The sequence below is a fragment of the Pelobates fuscus genome, chromosome 12, assembly GCF_036172605.1.
Source record: "Pelobates fuscus isolate aPelFus1 chromosome 12, aPelFus1.pri, whole genome shotgun sequence".
Taxonomy (NCBI): Eukaryota; Metazoa; Chordata; class Amphibia; order Anura; family Pelobatidae; genus Pelobates; species Pelobates fuscus.
The window spans coordinates 113,387,284-113,407,396 of NC_086328.1; the positions used below are offsets into that span (position 1 = coordinate 113,387,284).

Consider the following 20,113-nt stretch of genomic DNA (forward strand, 5'->3'; position numbering starts at 1 on the left):
CAGTATCTTGTCAAATAGTATTCAGCTAAAATGAATATACAGTGTATCGCTTTCAAAACTGAAACATGTCTAGTCTTATCCAATTGCATAGAAACCCACCTCCCTACCAGCTTCAACTGATTTCATCACACTTACAGTCTGCATAAATTGTGTAATATGGCCATAGGCTGCTCACTGTTTAATAGACATGCCCCTACTTGCGGTATAGCGAGTAGGGGCATAATTTACTAATACTAAGTAACCTAAATTGGTCTTTCAGCCTTTTAGTAGATAGCTCCCTAATACCGTGGGAATTAGGGAGTTATCTACTTATTCATTCCTGTCATTACACTGACTGGCTAAGTAACTTACATTTTATATGAATGTGTGTTACTTGATTGTTGTAAGTGTTGCAAATGCTTACAGCTGAATCCTGGCTATGTTTGTAAACGTTTTATTTAAAATTGTATACAGTGTAACATTATTCTTCTTCCACTAGGTAAGTATATTAGTACTTAGGCAATACATTTTACTTCCTTTTGCAGCCCTCTAGCCCTTTCCAGGACATTTTTAGAGTCATTTTAGTGCCCAAATGTTCGGGTCCCCATTGACTTCAATTCGGGTTCAGGGTCAAGTTCGGGTCAAGTTCGAGTCCCGAACTCTAACTTTTTGCCAAAGTTCGGCTGAACCTGGTGAACTCGAACATCCAGGTGTCCACTCAACTCTATTAGGCACTGATCTTTCTTATTATTTCATTTTCCTCAAATGTCTGCATCAGAGTTGTTAAAAACGCCAGGGCTAGCATTTCTTTAAGGGACACTATAAGTACCAAAACCACTTAATCTTAATGAAGGAGTTGTGGTGTATAGATCATGCCTGGCAGTCTCACTGCTCAATTCTCTACCATTTAGGAGTTAAATCACTTTGTTTATGCAGCCTAGTTATACATCACTGCATGTAACATCTGATTGAAAATGAAATCAATTTTTTCATGCAGGCTGTGTGAATCACAGCCAGGGGAGGTGTGACTCTGGCTGCATAAACAGAAACAAAATTGATTTCATTTCTAAATGGTAGAGAGGTGAGCAGTGAGACTGCAGAGGAGTGACCCATAGACTAAAACTTTTTCATTAAGCTAAAGTTGTTTTGAGACGATAGTGTCATTTTAATTGGAGATTAGTGATGTCTTGAACATAAAATTTTCCGTTCGCGAGCGGCGAACGCGAACTTCCGCAAATGTTCACAAACGGGCGAACCCGGCGAACCTCCATGGACTTCAATAGGCAGGCGAATTTTAAAACCCACAGGGACTCTTTCTGGCCACAATAGTGATGGAAAAGTTGTTTCAAGGGGACTAACACCTGGACTGTGGCATGCCAGAGGGGAATCCATGGAAAAACTCCCATGGAAAATTACATAGTTGATGCAGAGTCTGGTTTTAATCCATAAAGGGCATAAATCACCTAACATTCCTAAATTGTTTGGAATAACGTGCTTTAAAACATCAGGTATGATGTTGTATCGATCAGGTAGTGTAAGGGTTACGCCCGCTTCACAGTGACAGACCAAACTCCCCGTTTAACGCACCGCAAACAACCGCAAACAGTCCATTTGCACAACCGCAAACTCCCCATTTGCACAAGGTTGGATACCAAGCTAGCCATGTCCCGTTCCTTGTCCTCACTGATGTCATTGAAGGTCTCTTCCTCCACCCAGCCACGTACAACACCAAGGGTCCCCGAAAGGTGACAACAAGCCCCCTGTATTTTTTTTTTTTAAATGTACACTACTGTTACACCAGATATGAGTTGCACTGGTGTGACACTGTGCCCTGGCAGGCCCTGAAACGCACACATGTGAAGGAAACTGACTGCTATTATTTCACAGTCAAATTTCTAGTTTTTTTTTTAATGTACACTACTGTTACACCAGTGATTGGCCCACATCATGCCTACGCCCCCAAAACGTTTGTGTGTGGGGGTGCTGGAATGACGTGGGCCAATGGGAGCCTGAATCAACTTTTGGCTCCCACTGCCCCTTTAAGAGTGAGCTCGTGACTCGAGCCGTGCTCCTAGTGCCAGGCGGGCCACGTGACCGATCACTGCGGTCAGTGCACGCGGCTAAGTCAGAAGAGGAGATCAAGCCACATGCGGCTCGTGTGGAGGCAGGAGTGATCCAGCCACGCGCGGCTCAAGCTTAGGAGCCAGGTCGGTCCCAGGATAAGGTAAATACAGCCACAACCACTTATCCCAATCACACACCTTTCCTAACGTCCTATCCCATTAAAAGCATATTACCGCGTATTTAATAAAACAGATGGACCCCATAGACTTCATCCAGGTTACCGATCGATGGTTCGATATTCTGAGCCCTCTCTGATTTACTGTACACGACTATTCGATATTCCCACAAATTTTATATAGCATTTTATGTTTGTTTGAGACCACCTTAAAAATATTGGATATCGCTAAAAATCATGATCACTATATACTTTCTCTACAAACCTCTAAAACGAACCAAACTACTCATCCATCCGCTATACCACTTTATCCCACCTAGAACTAGTGCCCAGTTAAAATACTTGACTCTTACCAGGGCCGTCTTTAACGCGGGGCAAACGGGGCAGCTGCCCCGGGCCCAGTTGCTCCTGGGGGGCCCAGAGCAGCTGCCCCGTGGGCCCCGCGATTTGCACAGAGCCGCACCGGTCCGCACACTGAGGAGGCTCCCCGGGTGGCTCATGCACTAAGGGCCACCCGGGGAGCATGTGTGAGCAGGGGCCCGGTCTGGCGCTGTGACACTTAAACAGCGCGACCAGGCCCCTTCCTGTACCGGCTGGGAGGAAGTGAAGTGACGTCACTTCCTCCCGACAGAGAGCACAGCCGCGCGGGAGGAGAATGGCAGGGAGGGGAGTTCCAGAGGAGAACTCCCATCTGCCTCAGCCTGCCACTGTACCCCAGGGAAACCACCCTCCAGAAAAAGGTAAGAACCTGGAGGGTGGCTAAATGTATGCTTGTGTGTAAGTATGTCTGTGTGTGTCAGTATGTCTGTCTGTGTATGTATGTATGTGTGTGTGTATGTCAGTAGGCCTGTGTGTGTCAGTATGTCTGTCTATGTGTATGTCAGTATGCCTGTGTGTCAGTATGTCTGTCTATGTGTATGTCAGTGTGCCTGTGTGTGTGTGTCAATACTTCTGTCAGTGTATGTGTCTGTGTGTGTCAGTATATCTGTCAGTGTATGTGTGTCTGTGTGTGTCAATACGTCTGTCAGTGTATGTGTCTGTGTGTGTGTCAGTATATCTGTCAGTGTATGTGTTTGTGTGTGTATGTATGTCTGTGTGTGTGTGTGTGTCAATACTTCTGTCAGTGTATGTGTCTGTGTGTCAGTATATCTGTCAGTGCATGTGTCTGTGTGTGTCAATACGTCTGTCAGTGTATGTGTCTGTGTGTGTGTCAGTATATCTGTCAGTGTATGTGTGTCTGTGTGTGTCAATACGTCTGTCAGTGTATGTGTCTGTGTGTCAGTATATCTGTCAGTGTATGTGTCTGTGTGTGTATGTATGTCTGTGTGTGTATGTGTGTCAATACTTCTGTCAGTGTATGTGTCTGTGTGTCAGTATATCTGTCAGTGTATGTGTCTGTGTGTGTCAATACGTCTGTCAGTGTATGTGTCTGTGTGTGTCAGTATATCTGTCAGTGTATGTGTTTGTGTGTGTGTCAGTATATCTGTCAGTGTATGTGTCTGTGTGTGTATGTATGTCTGTGTGTGTCAATACGTCTGTCAGTGTATGTGTCTGTGTGTCAGTATATCTGTCAGTGTATGTGTCTGTGTGTGTATGTCTGTCTGTGTGTGTGTGTCAATACGTCTGTCAGTGTATGTGTCTGTGTGTCAGTATATCTGTCAGTGTATGTGTCTGTGTGTGTATGTCTGTGTGTGTGTCAGTGTATGTGTCTGTCAGTATATCTGTCAGTGTATGTGTCTGTGTGTGTATGTATGTCTGTGTGTGTTAATACGTCTGTCGGTGTATGTGTCTGTGTGTGTCAGTATATCTGTCAGTGTATGTTCCTGTGTGTATGTATGTATGTCTGTGTGTGTGTCAGTATGTCTGCCAGTATATATTTGTGTGTCAGTGTATGTGTGTGTCAGTATGTATCTTGAAATGTTTTAATGTCTGTCTGTGTGTATGTGCCAGTACGTCTGTCTATGTGTATGTCAGTATGCCTGTGTGTGTGTCAATACATCTGTCAGTGTATGTGCCTGTGTGTGTCAGTATATCTGTCAGTATGTCTGCCAGTGTATGTGTCTGTGTGTGTATGTATGTCTGTGTGTGTGTGTCAGTATGTCTGCCAGTATATATTTGTGTGTCAGTGTGTATCTGTGAATGTTTTAATGTCTGTCTGTGTCTGTATGTGCCAGTACGTCTGTCAGTGTGATTGCGTATTGGCCGTAATTGGGGGGGAGGGATAGGAGGGGCAGGGCCCAGGGGGCCCAAGAAAATGCATTGCCCAGGGTCCTAATCATATTATAGACGGCCCTGACTCTTACTTACCCACACTCAGTCATGCCACACACATTTCACCACTACTCTCACTGAATCCATCTGACTACGGCTAAATTCATCTTCTACATCAGAATACTACTCCTAAGATTGAGTTGTATCCATGTCTCGGGTCTTTCATTTAGAATAGGGGCATCTTCGGTCTCCTTCAACACTGACACTCCAGTGCATATTATTAAAAGATTGGGCAGATGGAAATCCTCAGTCTACAACCGATATATTCCTCATCCCGAGAAAGAAATGAGGAAAGCTTTTAAAAGTTTGGCTTTGTAAATTTGATGCAATAAGTGTGTTTTTCTTTAATACCTTTTCACCCTCTTTGCATGAACCCGATTTACATATATTACTAATATGTTTCTGAACATATATATTATATTATTCACTCACTCACTCACTCACTCTCTGGGCCGGCCTAAGACATCATGCTGCCTAGGTCCAACGATAAATTACTATGGGGGATAATGTATAAAAAACACAGGTTACTGGCTATGGGGGGGGGGGGGGGGGGGATAATGTATAATAAACACAGGTTACTGGCTATGGGGGGATAATGTATAATAAACACAGGTTATTGGCTATGGGAGGGATAATGTATAATAAACACAGGTTACTGGCTATGGGGAGGATAATGTATAATAAACACAGGTTACTGGCTTAGGGGGGGATAATGTATAATAAACACAGGTTACTGGCTATGGGGGGATAATGTATAATAAACACAGGTTACTGGCTATGGGGAGGATAATGTATAATAAACACAGGTTACTGACTATGGGGGGGATAATGTATAATAAACACAGGTTACTGGTTGTGGGGGGATAATGTATAATAAACACAGGTTACTGGTTGTGGGGGGATAATGTATAATAAACACAGGTTACTGGCTATGGGGGATAATGTATAATAAACACAGGTTACTGGTTGTGGGGGGATAATGTATAATAAACACAGGTTACTGGCTATGGGGGGATAATGTATAATAAACACAGGTTACTGGCTATGGAGGATAATGTATAATAAACACAGGTTACTGGTTGTGGGGGGATAATGTATAATAAACACAGGTTACTGGCTATGGGGGATAATGTATAATAAACACAGGTTACTGGCTATGGAGGATAATGTATAATAAACACAGGATACTGGTTGTGGGGGGATAATGTATAATAAACACAGGTTACTGGTTGTGGGGGGATAATGTATAATAAACACAGGTTACTGGCTATGGGGGATAATGTATAATAAACACAGGTTACTGGCTATGGGGGGATAATGTATAATAAACACAGGTTACTGGCTATGGGGGATAATGTATAATAAACACAGGTTACTGGTTGTGGGGGGATAATGTATAATAAACACAGGTTACTGGCTATGGGGGGATAATGTATAATAAACACAGGTTACTGGCTATGGAGGATAATGTATAATAAACACAAACAAAAAAAAAGAATGCAGCTTCAGAATTAACCCCTTAACACCGCAGCCAAATGTACAAGTTGTGAACGAAACAAAACGTAAACAAAACCTGGCATTTGCGCTATATGTCTGTCCAACCGTAATTCACCTCTTTCATATTAAATGCACCCCCCCTTATTATATATCATTTTATTCAGGGGAAACAGGGCTTTCATTTAATATCAAATATTTAGCTATGAAACATAATTTAATATGAAAAAAATGGGACAAAATAAGATTTTTTTTGATTTTTTTCGTTCTACATGACATTTTAACTGTCAATGTCATAATACTGTTTGCTTTTACTGCAATAAAATACACATATTTGTATTCAGCAAAGTCTCACGTGTAAAACAGTACCCCCTATGTACAGGTTTTATGGTGTTTTGGGAAGTTACAGGGTCAAATATAGCGTGTTACATTTTAAATTGAAATTCGCCAGATTGGTTACGTTGCCTTTGAGACTGTATAGTAGCCCAGGAAATAAATTTACACCCATAATGGCATACCATTTGCAATAGTAGACGACCCAAGGTATTGCAAATAAGCGATGTCCAGTCTTTTTTAGTAGCCATTTGGTCACAAACACTGGCCAAAGTTAGCGTTCGTATTTGTTTGTGTGTGAAAAATGCAAAAAACGCCAATTTTGGCCAGTGTTTGTGACTAAGTGGCTACTAAAAAAGACTGGACATACCCCATTTGCAATACCTTTGGTTGTCTACTATTGCAAATGGTATGCCATCATAGGGGTAATTTTCATTCTTGGGCTACCATAGGGTCATAAAGGCAACGTAAGCAATCTGGCGAATTTTAATGTGAAAAAAATTAAACACAAGCCTTATATTTGACGCTGTAATTTTTGAAAACACCATAAAACCTGTACATGAGGGGTACTGTTGTACTCAGGAGACTTCGCTGAACACAAATATTTGTGTTTCAAAACAGTAAAAAGTATTGCAGCAATAATATCGTCCCTGTAAGTGCTGTTTGTGCGTGAAAAATGCAAAAAACGTCACTTTTACTGGCGATATCATGGTTGTAATACATTTTACTGTTTTGAAACACTAATATTTGTGTTCAGCGAAGTCTCCCAAGTAAAACAGTACCCCCCATGTACAGGTTTTATGGTGTCTTGGAAAGTTATAGGGTTAAATATAGTGCTAGCAAATTAAATTCCCTATACTTTCGGCATGGGTGGTCAGGCAGGTCCCGCTAATTGTAATTAATTAGGATACCTAATTATGTAAAATTATTACATAAATATATGTGTAGAATTAATATATGTATATATATACATATGTGTATATATACGTATATATATATATATATATATTTTTTTTTTAAATATTTTTATTTATATATAGGTATATATATAGTGATATATACGTATATATTTATGTATATAGATATATATATTATTTCGTTCTACGTGTATTTTGATATAAATATATATATATTAATATCACAATACAGTTAGAACGAAATAAAACACATCTATATATTTTTTAATATTTTATTTTTAATTATTTATTTTATTTTATTTTTTTACGTATTTACATATTTATTTTTTTTATATTATTTATAAATATATATATAACAATAATTATATATATATATTTAATCAGTATCAGTCTACGTGTAATTTTATATTAATATATATATATAATTATATATATATTAATATTAAAATACACCTAGACGGTGTATGTGTGTGTATGTATATGTGTATATATATACTTAGATCATATATATATAATATATATATATATGATCTAAGTATAAATTTTTTTTTTTACACTTTTAACATTATTTTTATTTTATTTTCAGCCAGCAGGGGGACCAACTGTCATTACAGTTGGTCCCCCTGCTGGCAATGCCTGAGCCAGCTATACCGGCCATGTGATTGTGAGGTCCTCGCAAGGACCTCACTCTCACATGACCGGGAGGCACCGGAGGAGGAAGATGTGCCGCGGGGGGGCTCCCTGGGAGTCCCCCCAACCGCGATCGCCGGCGTGGGACCGCCGGCGACCGGGTAAGTTACTAAAAACCGGAGGGCGTACTATTACGTCCGGCGGCGTTTAGAGCCGCTTTTAAAAGGACGTAATAGTACACCCTCCGGACTTAAGGGGTTAATCTAAATTGTATGCGGTCTAGGAGGTGGGAGGGTCTGGGAGGGAGGGTCTGCTGCTGATTGGCTGGAATGTGTCTGCTGACTGTGAGGTACAGGGTCAAAGTTTACTCAATGATGACGAATAGGGGGCGGACCGAACATCACAAATGTTCACCATCTGTGGCGAACGCGAACAAGCTATGTTCGCCAGTGAACTATTCGCCAGCGAACCGTTCGGGACTTCACTACTGGAGATTTTTCTTTTTTTGCAAATCAGCTATATTAGAATAAATGTTTCAATTTGTTTTTGAATTCACTACATTCCACCCTGAAGTTTCTTTACTAAATATCAAAATGTAAAGGTGTAATTTTACACACAGTCAAACTGGCTATCTAGGTGACATGGGTGACAGAATGTCAGTACATTGTAAGTGAAATCCACGTTTTCCCACACTCTATAATAGTTTAGATAAAACTTTGCAAATCATTGTTTATGAGCAAACATTTTCCACATCCTGCACATCAGTTGTAGTGAGTAGACATGTGCAATTAGTTTCGGTCAGAATTAAAATTCAGCCGAATTTCAGGTAATTTGGACATTCGGGTGCTTCCGAATGTCCGAATAGTTGAAATGCCGAATTGCCGAAGTCCAGAAGAGCCGAAATTACCGAATTTCCGAAGTGTAGTAGTGCCGAAGTGCCGACTTGCTGAAGTGCCGAAGTTCCGAAGTTGCCGAAGTTCTGTGGTGTCAAAGTGCCGAAGTTCCAAAGTTCCGGAGCACAGTATTGCCTAAGTACTAATATACTTACCCAGTGAAAGAAGAAGAATGTTACATTGTATATCATTTTAAATAAAAAGTATACAAACATAGCCAGGATTCAGCTATAAGCATTTGCAATTTTTTCCCCATGCACATGCCTTGTAGTGAGTTTGTGGTTGATTAAAGTTTGCCAAGATCCACACAGTTTTTATAACCCTAGCCGCACATCCCCATATGTGACCTACACAGTTTACCCACACATTTCCTGTTAAGAGTGATCTAAAGACACACTCTAGGCACCCAGACCACTTCTTCTCATTGACCCCTGTTTTAACCCCTACAGCAGAAAACATTGTCTTTCTGCAGGAACGGCAATGTTTTCATTACAAGGTTAACCTGCCTCTAAAGGCTGTCATACTGACATCCACTACTGGGCGTGAAGTAATGGAATAGAACTTCACTATTTCTATTGCGGTGCAGCACTGCATCTTGAGGGCATGCACACTAGCTTCCCATAGCATTCCTCAATGATCACAGCTACATGCTGTAGACCAGTTATCGTGTTCCTTTAAATGTATAGACAAATACAATCTATAAAACAATGTAGCAAAAGGATGGTGTAGAATGTTTAAAACATCATAAAGTGCGCAAATATGTAATGCACTCACAGGATGGGATAAAAATGCAGACAGAAAAAGGTTTCTTTAAAATTCAATGAAGGTCAAAATCTTCTTTTTAAACCTTAAATATAAAGGAGAGACACAAGGACATTTAACTTTTTTTGTAGTTTTATTTGTATGTTCTTTTATTTTTATTATTTTATTACTTTTCATTTAATTTATTTTTACTGCTGCATCTAATCTACTCATCCAGGAGGTCACCTTTGGAGCTGAACTTCCAGGAGTTTTGTGATATGCTGGCATTTTATCTCGTATCTTGTAAGTGGAAACTTGAATAAACTACTGTGTCATCTTTCAGACTGGTGCACTATGTCCTTGTGTCTCTCCTTTATATTTAAGGTTTAAAAAGAAGATTTTGACCTTCATTGAATTTTAAAGAAACCTTTTTCTGTCTGCATTTTTATCCCATCCTGTGAGTGCATTACATATTTGCGCACTTTATGGTGTTTTAAACATTCTACATCATCCTTTTGCTACATTGTTTTATAGATTGTATTTGTCTATACACTGAATTAGAAGACCGAGGGGATCTTCTTACAATCTTATTTGGGTAAAATCTATTTTATATTTGTTTACCCACTGGGGCGCACGTGTGTTATATATATCTTTTCTTGTATTGTGTTCCTTTAAATGTCTGTATCGCACAGTGTGTTTAATTTAGAATTTATTATCTCCTTTTCTGTTAATACCCTGCTAGAGCCTGGAGGAGCCTCCTACGTGTGATTAAAGTTCTAGTTACAGATCAGATTATAGGAACTTATAAACTAAATACGCTGTGCTGTAAGATCTGATTGAAAATGAAACCATTTTTTGCATGTTGGTTGTGTGAGTCATAGCCAGGGGAGGTGTGGCCAAAGCTGCATAAACAGAAACAAAAGCTATGTAACTGCTAAATGGCAGTGAACTGAGCAGAGAAATTGCAGGGGCATGACCTATACACTAAAACTGCTTAATTCAGCTAAAGTTGATTTTGGGTCTTTGCGTATCCCTCTAAGACTGCTACACATACTGGCGAAAGGGCCATTTAATTTGTCAAGCAGAAAATGTGTATAGGTACTTGCCACTGTATGCATATTTGTAAATGTATGCATGTGTTTTTGTGTTACAAATTCCAGTAGTGACATCTCCTGAGTTTGGGTTATGGATCCACCCCCGTTTGAGAGCAGTTTCCTATTGTATGATTTCAGTGCTAGGAGTCCCGGCATTATTCTGTTAAACCACAAAGAATAAGATATATCATGACATGTTCAGAGCTGCAGTACCAAGGGGGTGCTTATTGACTCTTTACTGGTTGGATGAATTAGTTGCATTTCACAAATGGTCTTAAAATTCTCTTTGTACGATGTGTTTTTTTTTTATATATATATTATAATGTTGCTGTTTTTTTAGTTTACAACACTGTATGTCTGTAGGATCTGAAACAATAATACTTTTTTTCACTTTCTCCTCTAAATTTTTAGGCAACTCCCTTTCTGCGATATTAGATGGAAATGCAAGGCTTACATTCCTAACTCGAGAAGAAGATTACACCATCACCATGCCATACGCTCACTGCAAAGGTGTGGAGACCAGGAAGGGCGCTCATTCATTCTTAAATGCAAATAAGCTATTGTGAAAATGGTTTTACAACAAAAACATTTTTACCATGATTTGTAAAAGTCCAATATTTTTGTCACTGATGTCCCCTGTTTCTTTAGTGATCTCCCCTACCCCTCTGTCCCTTAGTGTTCTCTCCTTACCTCCTTTAGAGCTGCCCCCTCCATCCTTAGAGCTCTCCCCTGCCCCCTGTCCCTTAGTGGTCTCTCCCCTCTCTTCCCTGTCCCTCAGTGTTCCTCTCCCTTTCCTGTCTCTTGGTGGTCCACTCCAGTCCCCCCTCTCTCACCTCTCCCTCTTCCCCCCCTTAATGGTCCTCCCTCTCCCCCCTTACTTAGTGGTCCTCCCTCTTCCCCAACCCCTTAGTGTTCCTCCATCTCCCCAACCCTCTTAGTGATCCTCCCTCCCCCTAGTGGTCCTCCCTCTTCTCCCCCCTCCTTTTAGTGGTCCTCCCTCTCCTCCCCCCTGCCCCCACCCCCTTCTTAGTGGTCCCCCCTCTCTTAGTGGTCCATCACTCCCTCTCCCCCCCTTGGTGGTCCTCCCTCCCTCTCCCCTACCCCCTTAGTGTTATCCCCCCTCCCTGTTGTGCCGCCTACCTATCTTTGTAGCGTGCCGGGCGCCACGGACCGCGGTACTGGAGCGTCAGTTTCCTGTACCCAACCGGAATGACAGGAAGTGCTCTTTCAGTGAGCACTTCCTGTCAGTCCATCTGGGTACAGAAAACAGATGCTCCTGTACCGCGGTCCACGCCACCCTGCCACGCTACATTTAATGTGACTGGCAGAAGGGAGCGATGTGCGCTTCCCTCCTGCTGGGTCACTCAGATCTGGCGCCCACCGGACCAGTGCGCCCTACGCGACTGCCTAAGTTGCCTAAAGGACGCGCTGGCCCTGGGTACAGGAGAAATTATTCACCATTTTTTCTTCTTGGACAAGATAAAGCAAGGGTGAATTTCAATCCCACTCACCCCTAGCTAGAGTTTGGTACATGTAGACCCAGGTTACTTTGGAGCACAAGGTGATGCTACAGGAAATATTTCACAGAAATTCTAGAATAAAAGATGTCTCTGATCAGAAAGAAAAAAAACTCAAAAAGCTTGGTGCTTGTTTTCATGCTTGCTTGCCCCTATCACTTACTGACAAGTTGATGTGTTTGCTATCTCACTATACGTTTACGTACACTTTATACATCTTAGTTTAAGGGTCAGCATAAGCACCATAACTACTACATAACTATGTAGTGCCTCTGGTGCCATAAGTCCCTTGTAGCTATTCCACAGTAAGTAACTCAAAGCAGGTTTCAAATGTTTTGAGTCACCAAATTTGCATATAATTCACATTAGCCACTCAGATTTCTTATTGTGGGCTGGCTGACACCTCTTAACTTTGATCTTTGTTTATCAGATACTATATTTAAGGACACCAAATAAGAGAGCTCTGTGCTAAACAGCACACTAATTTGGTATCTTTGGTAAATATGAAAATCTCACACACATAGATACAGGCAGACAGTCACACACAGTCCGTGATAGACAGTCACAGGCAGACATTCACAGATGCAGTCACAGGCAGGCACACACACAGTCACAGGTAGACAGACACACACACAATCACAGACAAACGGTCACAGACAGCCAGACAGACACATGCACTCACAGGCAGACAGACACAATCCTAGTTACACACAGACACACAGACACTCTCACTTATCGATGGACTGGCGGAGTGGATTCACTGAAGTCCCTGGTGTGTTGTAGTTCGGGAAGCAGGGACTCCTTTCTGCTTCCCCTCTGTGTGCTGCAGTAAGAGAAGCGAGTGGAGGCTGCCTTTAGCTCTGCTCCCGCATCCAATTTGGTTCCGCCCCCACTGTCGATCTGGCTCTGCCCCCAACTCTCAGTGTTGCACTCCTGCTGTGCTCCTGCTGCTATGATGCCCTGTGCAGCCACACCGCTCACAGAACCCCATGCCTGGCCAGCCCTGGTGGCACCCCCCTACCTTGTGAAACCCGGGGAGGACTGCCCCAGGAGCAACAAAATAATAATATAATAATAACATATGCACAAATAATGTCATAAGGACGCACACCAATATATATAAATTGCTTTTATTTCTATCCTTAATTAAAATACACAAATTCACAGTAGGGAACGAAAGACGGGACAGGACCCCGAAATTAGGACTATCAAGCCGAAAGCAGGATAGCTGAGATCCCTGCATTATTCATAGGAATGTGGGCTGATAAAATATAGTTACAATGAGATCAAAGTCTTTTTTATGAGGGATGGAGGGTTGGTGGGAGAGAATTAAAGGGACACTATAGTCACCTGAACAACTTTAGCTTAATGAAGCAGTTTTGGTGTATAGAACATGCCACTGCAGCCTCACTGCTCAATCATCTGCCATTTAGGAGTTAAATCCCTTTGTTTATGAACCCTAGTCACGCCTCCCTGCATGTGACTTGCACAGCCTTCCATAAACACTTCCTGTAAAGAGAGCCCTGTTTAGGCTTTCTTTATTGCAAGTTCTGTTTAATTAAGATTTTCTTATCCCCTGCTATGTTAATAGCTTGATAAGTTAAACCAGTTTTTTTTTTTCATGCAGGCTCTGTCAATCATAGCCAGGGGAGGTGTGGCTAGGGCTGCATAAACAGAAACAAAGTGATTTAACTCCTAAATGACAGTGAATTGAGCAGTGAAATTGCAGGGGAATGATCTATACACTAAAACTGCTTTATTTAGCGAAAGTAATTTAGGTGACTATAGTGTTCTTTTAAGTTATGTCTGTATTTGCCATAATCCTCGATCTATTTTCTCTTAGGTCTTTTATATGGCACCATGACAATGGAGTTAGGAGGAAAAGTTACTATCAACTGCCAGAAAACCCAATATTCAACGGAACTGGAATTTAAACTAAAGGTAACAGACCAGGGGTGGCCAAATATTATATCCCCAGCTGCTGTACAACTACAGAGCCCATGATCCTTCTCCAGATTTCCCAAATACTTTATGGCAAATGCAAGGCTATGGTGCTTCTTTAATAAATGGTGAATTGTGATGAATTTAAAAAACAAAATTTCTAATTTTGAAATAACTTCAACGGAAACATGTTCCAATTCACCTACTTCCCAGCATGGCTATTTTGTCCAAATATTTTTGTTTTTCACTTTACTAGTTAGAGAATAAACCTCAGGGTTATTATAGCAACCTAAAATCTGAATTACAAAATTAAGGCAAATATAGCTAATTTGGACACATTTTCCAGCCCAATGTAAATTTTGCAATTTCAAATGTAATTTTCTAAATGTCAGAGTTTAGTAAATAAGCCACATGTCTGTTTGCCCAAACTCTGCTGACAGCAAGACTCTCAATGCAATACCGCAACAACAAAAAGAAAACAAAATGTGTGTGTGGATTCCTCTCTGTACCAGAATTATTCTGATCCTAAATGCAAAATACTTTGTCTCTGTGATGTCAGGAGTGGCAGGGCACCTTCTTATTGGCAGTACAGTATGAATTTCCGTATAATAGCATCTTTAGTATATGTTTAATGATACTTGTTGGATTTCATTTTAAATACAGTGGGACCTCGGTTTACGAATTTAATGCGATCTCCAGGACGTTTCTTATTGCGAAAAATTTGTAAACCGCAATGCAGTTTCCCATCGGAATGCATTGAAAAACAATCCATTGCGAAGGTCAGAATAAAGTCAAAATGAGCTTGCATGGAAAACAACCCACAATGCAGAACACACAATAAAAGGCATGCAAACGACGAAGCTCAGCTCCCTACCTTTCCACCGCTTGAGAAATGCACCAAAAAGTCCCAAAACAACTGCAAACAATTTCCAGAATGGCTCCAGAACTCGATGCAAAAGCCGCTCCAACACCTCCACACTCAACGCCACATGCTACCCACAGGCTCCAGCATGCAGGGGGCAGTGCTAGAAACCTCCCAGGTGCAATGCATCCTGGGGAAACTTGCTTTGTATTGCGAAAAAAAAAATTGTGAACCGATGCATTATTTTCAATGGATTTTCATTTGTAAACCGAAAATTATGTTAACCGAGGCGTTTGTAAACAGAGGTCCCACTGTACATGATTTTCATATGTCTTACAGCCTTTCTTTGGTGGTAGTGAAACCTTAAATCAGATATGTGGAAAGATCACAGCTGGAGGCGAAGTTCTGGCAACGCTCGACGGACACTGGGTATGATTCTGTTAGGATACATGTCATATATAACCAAGAGGGCTGCACTCACCTGAACATGGATACATCATAAGGTTGCTGCTGGGGCCAGTTCATACAACATACAAGATCCAGCACATTCACTCACTATGCCCAGGCCAATTGCACCCCTCCCTGTCACTGGAACCTCATTCCAGGCTCACTTTTTCTCTCAAACTGCAACATTTTACATTCCATGCAGTGTTACGGAAACAGAGACACTTCAACCAGACCACTTCAATCAGATGAAGTGGTCTCGGTGCCTATAGTGTCCCTTTAAAAGCAGAACCTCTATTATTTAATCGCCACAAGAGTACGATTGATAATGGATCTCAAACATTTATTTATTTCGCGGCATGATCTTTTCTCTACGAATCATGTTTTATAAACTGAACACAAGACAGAAAAGATTTTACTCGTCATATAACACACTACTGCGCTATTTAACCCCTCAAGGGCCAGGAGTGTGAACAGTGAAATGCTTAGCACTGTTTTGGGCTTATTCCTGGCACACAAGGGGTTAAACACAGTATGTACTTTTAGTGGAGTTTATTCACTAAATGTCAATTTATAATTAACTGAAAATCAAATATTGAAATACAGGTCAAAATATCTTATTTTTAAATATACATTTGTATCCAATTCAACTATAGTCACAGCATAGCTATTATATTAACTTTTGCAATCTGCTTTTCAAATTTACTACAAATCGGTGTGTAGTGAATAAACCTCAGTGTTATTGCATCTTTTACATCTGTCATCTTAATATATAAAGTAAACTTTATACTGTATTCTGCTGTTATAGGACCGAGAGGTTTATTTGACGGAGGTACGGAGCAGCAGCAGGGATATATTTTGGAATCCAACTTCTGAGATTCGAAGACAGCGACTGAAACGACATATTGTGCTTTTTGAAGAACAGACAGAGTTAGAATCGGAGAGGTATGAAGGATTTACAGAAAATTACAAACATAGAAGCTTATTTGCCAATCAATTTTTTTTTGCCTTTTCTTCCGTTTTCAGTGAACTTTTTTTTTCTTGTCAATTATGTTTAATTAAAGGATCACTATAGGGTCAGGAACACAAACATGTATAGAATAACAGTGGATGGGTGAGTGGTGAAGGTGATAATAGGTCACAAGTCTAGTGCAGGCAAACCACTGTCAAGAGGACACTTCCAACCTCTATATAAAGCAAACACAACGTCTACATTATGTTGTCAACATAAACACAGGCGGACATATCTTTACATTTTGACATCAAGGTCTAATACATACATCATCACTTAGTTCGTTACATGAAATCATCATGTGCACTATTGTGTGATTTTGTTTTTTATGTGCAATAAAGTGGACTGTTTGTACTTCCACTGCCGGTTTCTTCCTCTTCTATTTATGGGAATCTCCTGTTACAGTGATATTTGTTGGTAGTGACTGTGGCACCCTGTTGCCTGAAGTTTTACACAAACATGTATTTCTGACCCTATAGTGTTAAACCCACCATTTAGGTGGCTTGCCCCCCTTACCCCCTCTCCCCCCCCCCCCCTCCCCTATAAAAGTATAAAACTCACCTTATTTCAAGAGCTGCGCGGGTCTGCCGGTGCTGGCTCCGCCCCCTTTGTGACATTATCGAAATTGCAGATTTTTAGCCAATCCAATGCTTTGCCATTGAGAAAGCATTGGATTGGCCAAAACCAGCACCAGCATGATTATACTAACCAGAACAACTACATGAAGCTGTAGTTGTTCTGGTGGCTACAGTGTCCCTTTAAGAAATGTATATATCAGGCGTTTTAGCTTGTATTTATAAAAGTGAGGATTTTCAAGGAGGATTCAAGCAGAAGTGCTTTTAGTGTTTGGAGTGTCTCTTTAAAGAACACAGTGAGATTTGCATTTCTTTATCTTATAGCTTTGTCTATTTATGGTTTCCGTGTTCAGATTTGGAAATCTTGTTGACTGCTGTACTGAATGCCAAGCTAGACCTGATGGTTGCCGTAGCGATCCTACTCAGATAAAAAAAAAAAAAAATTATTGTATTAATGAAACATAGTTTCCAAGAAAATAAGGTCTTTGAAAAGAGAAGAATAAACAAACCTGCTGGGTTTTCCACTAAAATGTTATTGTGGAGAATTGCAAATTTTGGTCAAAACAACCCAGCTGGAATGTTTTTTACACATTGATGTGGGTGTTTACTAACAGGGCTATTCACTGGATAGCAGCCAGCAGGAAAATATAAAAAATAAAAAAATAAACCTTGGCAGAGTGAGGGTTAACCCCTTAAGGACCGGACTTTTTTTGCGATGTTGTACATTTGCGACCAGGCATCTTTTTACACTTTTGTGGTGTTTGTGTTTAGCTGTAATTTTCCGCTCTCTCATTTACTGTTCCCATACAAATTATATATTGTTTTTTTCAGGACAAAAGGGGCTTTCTTTACATACCATTATTTATATAATCTCATGTAATTAAATTTAAAAAAAATGAAAATATATGATGAAAAATTGAAAAAAATACACGTTTTTTGAATTTTATGTGAAAAATCTTTTACTCATTGTAGCGAAAGCCACTTCGCCACTGTGTTTTGGAGGGGGCTGCTTTCCCGCCTCTTACCGTGTGACTACGGTCCCTGGGCGATTTGGCCCTTTATGCACGGTATTTGGGCATACTGTGTTTTATCGTGCGGCTACTGGCCCTTTAAGCACAGTGAATGGACTTTTATTGTACTGTGCTGGCCTTTTAAAAACAGTGTATGGACATACTGAAACTTTTTGGACACTTCCTCTTCCCCTCCCCCGGATCCATTGTTCTCCAGCAGGGTGTTGTCCCAGGGACAAGGAAAAGCCATGCTTGCAAGTGAAAACAAAGGACTTCGACCTAACCGTTAAACCCCTGAACCTATTCAAGTGAATTTTGGATATGTTTGTCCCCAAGTTATACTGGTTAAAATAATATAAGTTTTATGTATGTACGATGTTAACTCACAAAGTTATAAAAATGTATAAAAAGTGTAACTTTTCAGCTTGGAGATAATTGAGTAGATACAGTAATTGACTCAATTATCTCCTAAGCAGAGGGGAGGAATATGCTGGGTGTGTTTCTATTGTCCCATTGTGTCTGATTGGCTGCTGTACTTGCATTGTATGTGTTGTAATGTGTTTATTGGTTGTTCTGCAAAACCCTGTGAGCAGTACTAGGTTTTGTGGATTGTGAATAAAAAGGGCTGCAAGCTAGCAGCCAGAGAGTTCTATTTTTACCCTCAACTTGAGTCCTGTCTCTTATTGGGGGAATCTGCTACAAGGGATTGCTATGCTAGGCATATTCCCTTGCTATAATCACTGAGCTCTTGTAAGAGCTTGTTCCTGCTTCGTTCTGAAGGGAGATAGCTGCAGCCTGCGGTGCTTATGGTGTCTGGTGGAGTGCTTGGAGTCCTCTGGAAGCGCTAGGAGCATCTTTCAACGGAGGTACCCAGTCGGGGTGCCAGGCGATCCGTTACACTCATCTACAAAAGCGAATGAAAAAAACTTCTAAATAGATTCAAAATGTTGTCCTGAGTTCAAAAATACCCAGTGTTTACATGCTTTTTGCTATTTTTTTGCATGTTATAGGGCTATAAGTACAAGTAGGATATTGCGGTTTCAAAACATACATTTTTAAAATGTATCAATAGTGACACTGTAACACTATTATCTGTCATAAATTGCTAAATAACACCCCACATGTACATATTTTTTTAAAAGTAGACAACCCAGGGTATTCAATATGGGGTATGTCCAGACTTTTTTAGTAGCCACTTAGTCGCAAACACTGGCCAAAGTTAGCGTTCATATTTGTTTGTGTGTGAAAAAAGTAAAAAACTAAATTGAACGCTAATTTTGGCCAGTGTTTGTGACTAAGTGGTTACTAAAAAAAGACTGGACATACCCCATTTGCAATACCTTGGGTTGTCTTCTTTTGCAAATGGTATGCCATCATGGGGGTAATTCTCATTCCTGGGCTACCATACGCTCTCAAAGGCAACGTAACCAACCTGGCCATTTTCAATGTAAAAATATTTGACCCATATATTTAACCCTGTAACTTTCAAAAACGCTATAAAACCTGTACATGGGGGGTCCTGTTCTACTCAGGAGACTTTGCTGAACACAAATATTAGTGTTTAAAAACTGGAAAATGTATCACAACAATTATATCATCAGTAAAAGTGCTGTTTGTGTGTGAAAAATGCAAAAAAAGTCACTTTCACTGACAATATCATCGCTGTGATATGTTTTACTGTTTTGAATCACTAATATTTGTGTTCAGCGAAGTCTCCCGAGTAAAACAGTACCCCCCATGTACAGGTTTTAGGGTGTCGTAGAACAGGGTAACATACAGTGATAGCAAATTAAATTCTCTGTACTTTCGGCCTGGGTTGGCAGGCAGGTCCCTTAAATTGCAATCAATAAAATAACTTAATTATGTAAAAATATTACATAAATACGCACGTAGAATTTAAATATATATGCATATTTATATATTTGAAGTCTACTTATCTATTTATATAATTATTTATATAATTTTGCATATGGACATATGAATAGTTCGCATTCTTTTTATTTATTTATATATACATAGATATATATACAATTTCATTCTAAGTGTATTTTGATATAAACATATATATATTAATATCAAAATACATTTAGAATAAAATTTCGTATAGATCTATAATTTTTTTTAATTTTTATTATTATTTTTAATTTTTAAAATTTAATTT

At 40.1% G+C, this 20,113-nt stretch overlaps 1 protein-coding gene across 3 annotated transcripts in view; it reads left to right on the forward strand.

Moving 5' to 3' along the window:
* Positions 1 to 20,113, forward strand: part of OSBPL5 (oxysterol binding protein like 5) — a 188,243-nt gene that overhangs the window by 119,638 nt on the left and 48,492 nt on the right. For all 3 annotated transcript variants that reach the window (XM_063438810.1, XM_063438812.1, XM_063438811.1), the window contains exons 14-17: positions 11,003 to 11,101; positions 13,952 to 14,049; positions 15,251 to 15,340; positions 16,164 to 16,300. In XM_063438810.1, coding sequence (XP_063294880.1) covers positions 11,003 to 11,101; positions 13,952 to 14,049; positions 15,251 to 15,340; positions 16,164 to 16,300 — 424 coding nt within the window. The remainder of the gene's footprint in view (positions 1 to 11,002; positions 11,102 to 13,951; positions 14,050 to 15,250; positions 15,341 to 16,163; positions 16,301 to 20,113) is intronic.